At 46.9% G+C, this 11,258-nt stretch overlaps 1 protein-coding gene across 1 annotated transcript in view; it reads right to left on the bottom strand.

Annotated features, from left to right (window-relative positions):
• TSPAN13 (tetraspanin 13) overlaps positions 1-10,305 on the bottom strand; it is a 35,865-nt gene extending 25,560 nt beyond the window's left edge. The window contains exon 1 of the mRNA XM_077268048.1: positions 9,627-10,305. Within this exon, the coding sequence (XP_077124163.1) occupies positions 9,627-9,689 (63 nt within the window). The 5' untranslated portion in view covers positions 9,690-10,305. The remainder of the gene's footprint in view (positions 1-9,626) is intronic.
• Positions 10,306-11,258: the final 953 nt, after the last annotated feature.

Genomic DNA, 11,258 nt, shown 5'->3' on the forward strand with positions numbered 1-11,258 from the left:
ATATACACACACACAGGCGGAGGGCAGTGATGCTGGTACAGTGGTGGTCACCCAGCTTTCCCATGGTTGCCCGGTTATACATCTCTGCTGGGTTATTACGAGGTCCCACCCCGAAGTCTGGCAGAGCCGGGTGATAATGGGATTTGGAAGCCGAATGACAAACTGTGGAGAGACTGGGGGTCCATCCAGGGGTCTGGGAGATGTACGTTCCCAGGCCGGCGCTCGCACAGAGCCCCTCCATTCACCATGTGAAATGTGACACTGATACTTAACCCCTTGTCAAAGCCATTTGTGAATGGGTGACTGAATCATTCAGAGGCATCGACAATGGCTGAATGGTGCGGGCCGTCTCCATGGAAACAACTGCGTGCGCATCCACACATGACGCCAACGCTGGTATTATGGGAACAGAACTGCAAAAAGTGAGGGGAGAACAGAGGAAAACCCTCTCCTGTACTACCGCAGCCATGGAAACGCCATTCTGATCAAAAGATGCTGTCACCCGTAGCAACTGGAATGTCACCAAGAACATGATGATGGATTGCATAGCAACCAAACTATTGTCACAGAGCTGCTAGTGTGACCCATAGCAACCAGAATGTCACCATGAAGATGCTGGTGTCACCCATAGCAACCAGAATGTCACCATGAAGATGATCGCATCACCCATAGCAACCAAACTATTGCCACAGAGCTGCTAGCGTCACCCATAGCAACCAGAATGTCACCACGAAGATGCTGGTGTCACCCATAGCAACCAAACTATTGTCACAGAGCGGCTAGTGTGACCCATAGCAACCAGAATGTCACCACGAAGATGCTGGTGTCACCCATAGCAACCAGAATGTCACCATGAAGATGCTGGTGTCACCCATAGCAACCAGAATGTCACCATGAAGATGCTTGTGTCACCCATAGCAACCAGAACATCACCAGGAATATGCTGATGGAGGCTTCCATAGCAACCAGAATGTCACCATGAAGATGCTGGTGTCACCCATAGCAACCAGAATGTCACCACGAAGATGCTGGTGTCACCCATAGCAACCAGAATGTCACCATGAAGATGCTGGTGTCACCCATAGCAACCAGAATGTCACCACGAAGATGACGGAGTCACCCATAGCAACCAGAACATCACCACGAATATGCTGATGGAGGCTTCCATAGCAACCAGAATGTCACCATGAAGATGCTGGTGTCACCCATAGTAACCAGAATGTCACCATAGAGATGCTGGTGTAACATATAGCAACCAGAAAGTCACCATAGAGATGCTTGTGTCACCCATAGCAACCAAACTATTGTCACAGAGCGGCTAGTGTGACCCATAGCAACCAGAATGTCACCACGAAGATGCTGGTGTCACCCATAGCAACCAGAATGTCACCATGAAGATGCTGGTGTCACCCATAGCAACCAGAAAGTCACCATAGAGATGCTTGTGTCACCCATAGCAACCAGAATGTCACCATGATGATGCTGGTGTAACATATAGCAACCAGAATGTTAACACATGGGGCTTTTGTCATTTATAGCAATCAGATCATCCGTAAAGCGATTTCCACTTCACCAATAACAGCGAGCGTCCCCACAGAGGCGCTGACGATACCGATGGCTCCAGCTCGTCTGCCCCAGTGCTCCTCACACACCGCTGCTGCTACGTTCCCCCATTGTTCCCCATTTCTGGTTGCTGTTATGTGACAGACGCCGGATATAAGGGAACAGTGCAGACACAAGGTTTACACCATAAATCAGGCCAGGAGTGAACTTCGCACCCCAGAAGATGTGTGATGGCACCGCAGCAAGCTCCACGTTCTGACATGTCACCATGTGACACCGGAGGCGGTGGATTACTTCCTCCTGTTATCAGATATCAGGTACTTTTCCACATGTCACAGGAGAGACGACCACACAAGAGGCGAGCAACCGAAGAGCAGGAACACCCCAAATATCCCGGAGGCTGGAATCACCCCAAGGGCCGCACAGCACTGTCACCCAGCTGGTAGTAGTGCCCTGTGCCATCAGCATATGAAGTAATACATCATACTGCCCTATAATAGGGTCACTAACATAGGGATCTCCAGCAGTGCCGGCCACATATTAATCTCATATGATTGCATTACCAACATTAGTCAGCTGAGCAGTATCTATGCCATACACACTGCCCAACAAATAAAGGGAACTCTTAACACAATGTAACTCCACGTCAATCGCTTCTGCGGAACCAACCTGTCCAGTTATGAAGCAACAGATTGTGAATCAATTTCTCCTGCTGTTGTGCAAATGGAACAGACAACAGGTAGAAATGATAGGAAATTAGCAAGACACCCCCTATAGAGGAGCGGTTCTGCAGGGGGTGACCACAGACCATTTCTCTGTACTCATTCCTTTTGGCTGATTTGGTTATTTTTCTATTTTGTCATTACGCTCACCCCTACAACATCATGAGGCGGCGTCTACAACCCATGGAAGTTGCTCAGGTAGTGCAGCTCATCCAGGATGACACATCAATGCGAGTTGTGGCAAGAAAGGTAGCTGAACCTGTCAGCAAAGTGTCCAGAGCAAAGAGTAGATACCAGGAGACAGGCCAGTACACCAGGAGACGTGGCCATAGGAGGGCAATAACCCAGGAGATGGACCGCTACCTCAGCCTTTGTGTAAGGAGGAACAGGAGGAGCACTGCCAGAGCCCTGCAAAATGACCTCCAGAAGGCCACAAATGTGCATGTGTCTGCTCAATGTGTCAAAAACAGACTCCATGAGGATGGTCTGAGGGCCCGATGTCCACAAGTGAATATTGTGCTTACAGCCCAACACCGTGCAGGGCCATTGGCATTTGCAAGAAAACACCAAGATTAGCAGATTCAACATCGGTTCCCTGTGCTCTTCACGGATGAAAGCAGGTTCACACTGAGCACATGTGATAGATGTGACAGAGTCTGCAGACGCCGTGGAGAGCGATCTGCTGCCTGCAACATCCTTCAGCATGACCGGTTTGGCAGTGGGTCAGTAATGGTGTGGGGTGGCATTTCTTTGGAGGGCCGCACAGCCCTCCATGTGCTCGCCAGAGGTAGCCTGACTGCCATTAGGTACCGAGATGAGATCCTCAGACCCCTTGTGAGACCATATGCTGGTGGGGTTGGCTCTGGGTTCCTCCTAATGCAGGACAATGCCAGACCTCATGTGGCTGGAGTGTGTCAGCAGTTCCAGCAAGATGAAGGCATTGAAGCTATGGACTGGCCCGCCCGTTCCCCAGACCTGAATCCGATTGAACACATCTGGGACATCATGTCTCGCTCCATCCACCAACGTCACGTTGCACCACAGACTGTCCAGGAGTTGGCGGATGCTTTAGTCCAGGTCTGGGAGGAGATCCCTCAGGAGGCCATCCGCCGCCTCATCAGGAGCATGCCCAGGTGTTGTAGGGAGGTCATACAGGCACGTGGAGGCCACACACACACTACTGAGCATCATTTCCTTGTCTTGAGGAATTTCCACTGAAGTTGGATCAGCCTGTAACTTAATTTTCCACTTTGATTTTGAGCATCATTCCAACTCCAGACCTCCATGGGATATTATTTGTGATTTACATTGATAATTTTTATGTTTTATTGTTCTCAACACATTCCACTATGTAATGAATAAAGATTTACAATTGAAATATTTCATTCAGGGATATCTAGGATGTGGGACTGTAATAAATATTTATATATCCACGACCAAGAAGTGCCCATACACCCTACATATAGCGAGCGACAATACAGCAGCGTCCATACACCCTATATATAGCCAGCAACTATACAGCAGTGCCCATACACCCTATATATAGCCAGCCACTATACAGCAGTGCCCATACACCCTATATATAGCCAGTCACTATACAGCAGTGCCCATACACCCTATATATAGCCAGTCACTATACAGCAGTGCCCATACACCCTATATATAGCCAGTCACTATACAGCAGTGCCCATACACCCTATATATAGCCAGTCACTATACAGCAGTGCCCATACACCCTATATATAGCCAGTCACTATACAGCAGTGCCATACACCCTATATATAGCCAGTCACTATACAGCAGTGCCATACACCCTATATATAGCCAATCACTATACAGCAGTGCCATACTCCCTATATATAGCCAGCCACTATACAGCAGTGCCCATACACCCTATATATAGCCAGCCACTATACAGCAGTGCCCATACACCCTATATATAGCCAGCCACTATACAGCAGTGCCCATACACCCTATATATAGCCAGTCACTATACAGCAGTGCCATACACCCTATATATAGCCAGTCACTATACAGCAGTGCCCATACACCCTATATATAGCCAGCCACTATACAGCAGTGCCCATACACCCTATATATAGCCAGCCACTATACAGCAGTGCCCATACACCCTATATATAGCCAGCCACTATACAGCAGTGCCATACACCCTATATATAGCCAGTCACTATACAGCAGTGCCCATACACCCTATATATAGCCAGTCACTATACAGCAGTGCCCATACTCCCTATATATAGCCAGCCACTATACAGCAGTGCCCATACACCCTATATATAGCCAGTCACTATACAGCAGTGCCCATACACCCTATATATAGCCAGTCACTATACAGCAGTGCCCATACACCCTATATATAGCCAGTCACTATACAGCAGTGCCCATACACCCTATATATAGCCAGCCACTATACAGCAGTGCCATACACCCTATATATAGCCAGTCACTATACAGCAGTGCCCATACACCCTATATATAGCCAGCCACTATACAGCAGTGCCCATACACCCTATATATAGCCAGTCACTATACAGCAGTGCCCATACACCCTATATATAGCCAGTCACTATACAGCAGTGCCCATACTCCCTATATATAGCCAGCCACTATACAGCAGTGCCCATACACCCTATATATAGCCAGTCACTATACAGCAGTGCCCATACACCCTATATATAGCCAGTCACTATACAGCAGTGCCCATACACCATATATATATATAGCCAGTCGCTATACAGCAGTGCCATACAATACATTACACCCCTATGCAGTAGTTTATGCGCTCATGTGACTGTTCTTGCACCCCGTGCAGCACAGGGTCACCGTCACACTGTCACATGACATTACCAGCCGACAGATAAGCCGTCATATGACCGGCTGCTCCCAGGTAAACTCCATGAAGTTTTCTTTTCTGACATTCCCACACTTGCTCCGATCATAATCTGATGAGAATAATAAGGAGTCGCCGCAGCGAGAGGTACGAGCAGATAAAGGACATTGTGACCGCAGGGAAGAGAACAGGCCGAAAATCCGGAATAAAGGAAGCCCTGGAATTATCCTTCTCCGGGTGATCAGAGAGGTTGTAGGAAAGCTGGGTGACAAAACCACAGAACCTGCTGCCACCAACTTTACCAAAACCCTGAATGGTGAATCTATTTCCCTTTGTAGTGCCAGTGCACTTTAGTCATCCGTATCCTGCAGGACCCATGGAAAGCTGGGTGACAGTGTATAATACAGCCATTATGGGGTTCATCCTCTGCTACAGTATGGGACATGGAACCTTAGCAAGTGTTTAGAATTCTCTTATGTGCTGGCACGCACTGCTCCTGAAACACTCTGTGCTGCTCTCTATCTGGAACACCTCCACTTGATAACACCGTCCCATCAACATCAACACCCTGCTGGAAATGTAAATGGCCTCACCAGACCACCAATCATCTCCTCTGAAATACTCTGTGCTGCGGTAACCTTCCACTGGTCTCCATTCTTCTCACTTTCCTGATCAATCCTCTCCTGAAACACTCTGCTCTGCTGTCCTCACCATCATCATTATGGCTGGATAGGTTACTGTTCCCATCCCCTCACCCAAACGTTTGGTCATCCTCTGAAATACTCTGTGCTGCATTGAGATGTCGGATGGTCGCGTTTCTCCAGTTTCGGAATAGTTGGGCGCTGGCTATCAGGCTACGAATAGTCAGCAGATTACTTGCCTTTGGCTAAAGCCATTCTGATTTCTGCAGACATAGGTGGGGTGCAGAGAGTTGGGGGCCGAGCACTTCTAGGAAGCCTGGGTGACCCTGTGACTACAAACGCCCGCCATAACTGATTATTAATTAGTGGTCTGTAATCTAACTGGCCGTAATAGGAAGAACTGACAGATTCGTGTTTATTCACACTGGTATGACCCGGTCCTGGATGCAGCCGGTACGGCAGCAATGTCACCAAACAGGACAGACCGGGTCCTCAGCCTGGCAGGGTGCACGGGGGACGGCCCTCATTCTGCATTTACTTCATATATAGATATTATAAAGAATTTAGCCCAGAAAAGAGGTAAAACTGGTGACTGCATCGCAAACACCACCCTCCCCCGCCTCGTCCTGAGCAAACACTGCGTATGAGCCCTGCCACATGGCACCCTGATTATGAGATTGTACCTATATCATTCCCCCATGACGTGGCAGGATGAAGACGGTGTGATACCAAGCAACTGCTTAAAGAGCAATTCCATAACACAGGTCCTGGTTAGAGAGCCATGGACCACTATGGTATTAATAATCTCAGACTTAATTATATTGTGCCCCCGCCCCATCCAGACTGATCTACGCCACCTCTCATTACATTTGGCCATATAGATGGAACGCGTCATTTGTAGCCTTTTTGTGCTGTTTTGTTGGGTTTATTTAGTTTTAATCTGTGCAGAGAATGCTACGAAGTGGAAACCATCAACAAGCTGCAATTGTCCTAATTGGTACCTCTGTATGTTGGATCATGTCCTGTGCTGCCATGTAGTACCTAATTATAGGCGCCATATAATATGATGGGAAAATAACAGGCTGCAATAAAACTTCTTGCATTACTATTAAGATGTGTGATGGTCACGTATTTCGGGTGCCACCAAGAAGTCACTTCTGCACCATTTTGCATCTTATACTGCGGGTTATATTGACAATGCGCAGGTCGGCCTGGAAAAAGCATAAAAATGCCCAGTGTCCTGGGCAAATGGGGTATGACAACACAAGCCACAATAAAAGTAATGAGAAAATCCCTCCTCCTACTTGATGATAGTTTCCACATTTGTCACGGACATTTAAAAAGAATGTGCGGAGATGAAAGGAAAGACATCGGTGGAATCCATCGTTACCTGGCAGCATTAGATCCTGGTGGTCAGGATGGCACATGTGTTACTACACAGATACAGAGGACATTCTCCTGCACATTCTAGAACCATTTTCTTATTTTACTCCTCGGCCTGGAGCGAGAGATGAGGAGACATGAGACGAGGACGTCGGCCTCTGTGCTCAATTATTCAGGTGAAACACAACCCACTCTGCTACATCACAGAGGAGACCCGGGCTGGAAATCCCAGGAGGGGGGGTGAGGGGCAGTAAACCTACAGGGTCAGAACTGACCCCTACACTATTGGGGGCGCTATATGTAAAGGAGACTGCCCTCTAATCAATGAGACGTCTTATGGGGTTGTACTGGTGATCCATGCGGATAATCCGCCATGTTCACCAGCAGATTGGCTGCAGCGGTCCATGTGCGTTTCATCGTTCACACGGTCCCACGGATGATAAACAAACACTAATGAATGAGCCCCAAAAGCAAGAAGGGTCACAGACTGGTCATGGGGAATCTTACACCACCAGCCCTGAACATGACGGATCACCAGGATCTGTTCTACAGAAAAAAAATAAAAAATTAACAAATACATTTTTCATCAGTGTGCTGGATCCGATTGTAAAAAACGTCTCAAACACAATCAGTGTGGCATCCGTTTTATCTTATATGCAAAGACATAATGAATCCTAAGCGGTTCCTACTCATCAAGGCTGTGCACAGACTGGACACTCCCGACCCGTGACCTCCTCATGTACTACTAGAAGCCTGTCCTGCTCGGGTTGGACAGTCCGTGCATTGCGGTCCCATCTCAGAACGAGCCTTTATACCATGTACCCCACTCCTAGGGCAAACATACGGCTCCTGTGAGCGATTCATTTTAATGGACCCAGTCATTGGACATGGCGAATTTGATTCATGACCCGGATCAAAAACAGACATGTTTTTGGGGGTTTATCTTTCTAGACACTCATGTATATGAACACCTCCATAGACTATAATGGGCACATTTTCTATCGGTGAAAAACAGACTTCTAAACAAAAGGCCTTAGCTTAAAAGGGGCACGAGAAGGCACATTGATGGATAAACGGCTCAAAAACGGATGAAGATCGGATCCGGCACAGAGGTGAAAACGATCCATTTATTTTAAGTATGCAAAAAAAACAAACCCAAAACCCTTGGAATAAACAGAATAAATCAGTGATGTGTGAATCTGGACGGAGGCAGCGCCATGTGCACAAATCTTGCAGCACAGCACATGGAGGGTCCCTAGAGCTCTTTATCATCAACCCCCTTTACACTCCATGTGCCGCCATAGTCGGCCTCCATACTGCACCACGTTCTCCTATGGAGGCAATGAAACACAAGGTGGCATACGGTACTGGCCTATAGAATTCTAGTACTGATCCGAATAATACTGATCCTTAGGTGGAAAGACATTTCTATCAGCACGGAATGTGGAAATGAGAAACATAAAAAGATACAATGTATCAAGTAGACACAACAGAAATATACAAGCACTGGGGAATGAGACTGTGCTGGTCTAATGCTGTAAATGCTACTGATATAGATACAGACAGTATATAGATCTATACTATATACACTCAGATCACATAGAACAGTATATAGGTCTATACTATATACACTCAGATCACATAACAGTATATAGATCTATACTATATACACTCAGATCACATAGAACAGTATATAGGTCTATACTATATACACTCAGATCACATAACAGTATATAGGTCTATACTATATACACTCAGCTCACATATAACAGTATATAGGTCTATACTATATACACTCAGCTCACATATAACAGTATATAGATCTATACTATATACACTCAGATCACATAGAACAGTATATAGGTCTATACTATATACACTCAGATCACATAACAGTATATAGGTCTATACTATATACACTCAGCTCACATATAACAGTATATAGGTCTATACTATATACACTCAGCTCATAACAGTATATAGGTCTATACTATATACACTCAGATCACAGAACAGTATATAGATCTATACTATATACACTCAGATCACAGAACAGTATATAGGTCTATACTATATACACTCAGATCACATAGAACAGTATATAGGTCTATACTATATACACTCAGGCCACACATAACAGTATATAGGTCTATGCTATATACACTCAGATCATATATATTGGAGCAGTAGCAGTTTCTGGAACATGGCAGAAGCCCCATCTCCTGTACCAGGGCTCTGGCAGATCTAAAAATACCAGCTTGGTAAGAATATCCTGTTTATCAAGCAGGATATTGATCTGCCTCCCTGCTTCTGATGCAACCCAATCCAGGCAGGCAGAGGGCAGGAGCTCACCCCAGCAGCTGATGAATGGAGGCTAATGAGGAGGCAGGTGCAGAGCAGGCAGCCCAGGGTGCTAGGGCTAATCCCACCAGCTCCATATGAGGAAGGGAAGACCCCAATACTCACAATGTACAGCAGGTTGAGGACACATAAGGAGTTCTTGGAGCAGGTGAAGCCACCGCACACCATGTTGGCTGCTTGCAAGCTTCAGGCTCCCTCTGTGATGATGATGATGTCCTGGGCCAGGCAGACAGGGAGGTAAAGGTCTGAGAGCCGTGGGATGCGACAGCTGTGACCAATGTCTGCCCACCTCTTGTCTTAGGTGGAGAATAGAGGAGGAGGTGGTTCTTTCTCTTACATATAGCCCTATTATAATAGCTGGCTGCAGTGGACGAGCGCCCTCTGCAGGTCAGCACACGAAATGCGCCCTGTACTGATAGTGACCGGTTACAAAGTTCCCCCCTAGGTTTCCTCCTTCCTTATATAATGCTATTATATGGGCACAATGACAATGCTCCACTTTAGGGAAAGTTAATGCAAAGTTTACTATGTAAGTGTTTTATTAATTGGGGCCTGCAGAAATCCGGACATTTGCAGCAGAAATAACACCAGTCAGGTGTATGGAACGGTTTTTCTGCTACACCTGACTATGGCTATGTCCACTAATGGGCCCCAATGCAAGGGCTCAGCAGGGCCCCCAATTATTGCAAGTCTTAACATGGGTCATTAGATATAGGCCAAAGGGACATTTTGGGCTCCCTAGGCCCCAGGGCCCGGGTGTGATTGCAGCCCCTGCACCTTCTGTAATTAGGCCCCTGGCTAATTCCACCTTTGTAATTAGCTCTGCTCATTGCTTCAGGAAATCTAAATTAGAAAGTGAAGCACCTGAGTGTATTTTGTGTAGCAGCTCCCATGCGGACGTATGTCTCTCCATGGTAACTGACGCCATGGTAGCTTTATTTCCAAAAATGTTGGTGATGTAGAAACCACAAGCTGCTGAGCGTAGAGATTGGTCGCAGCGCTGTCAATATGACATGGACACTGCAGCCAAACAACATAGACCAGGCCAGAGGAAGAGACACCTCGCTGGACCTGGGGAGGGTACATTTTGATCATTAAGGTTTTTTATTTATTTTTTTTTACATCTAACTCAGCCTGCAGGCAGAAGTTATTGTACGAGGTTAATCCCTTAGTGCCAATATACACAAGATAAAAGTCATCCAAACCTGCTGGTTTTGTCAGGAGCAGCCGGCCATCTAATGTGTATGGGGAAGTTTAATGCCTCTAATTAGTCAGTTAAGATTTGATGGGGAAAAGGGAGGGTGTAGTGACCGTATCCATCCTTAGGGCTCATTTCCACTTGCGAGAAACACGTCCGTGTCTCGCATGTGGAAACCAAGCTCTGGCACCGGCACTTTGGAGCGGAGCGTGCAGCTCCATGTGTTCCTATGCAGCCGCACGCTCCGCTCTGGAGTGCCGGCGCCACAGCTTGGTTTCCACATGCGAGACACAGACGTGTTTCTCGCAAGTGGAAATGAGCCCTCAGTGTAAGAAATTGTCAGAAAGGAGAGAGAGGAGGAATATTGTAAAAGGAGGAGGAGGAGACACAACTACAGCTGTGAGCGAGGAGAAGGATCTCACGACAAGTAGATTTATACAGCCACCACTAGGGGGAGCTCACTACATACAGAATTATACAGCCACCACTAGGGGGAGCTCACTACATACAGATTTATACAGCCACCACTAGGGGGAGCT

Source organism: Ranitomeya variabilis, chromosome 6, assembly GCF_051348905.1.
Source record: "Ranitomeya variabilis isolate aRanVar5 chromosome 6, aRanVar5.hap1, whole genome shotgun sequence".
In the NCBI taxonomy this organism is placed as follows: domain Eukaryota; kingdom Metazoa; phylum Chordata; class Amphibia; order Anura; family Dendrobatidae; genus Ranitomeya; species Ranitomeya variabilis.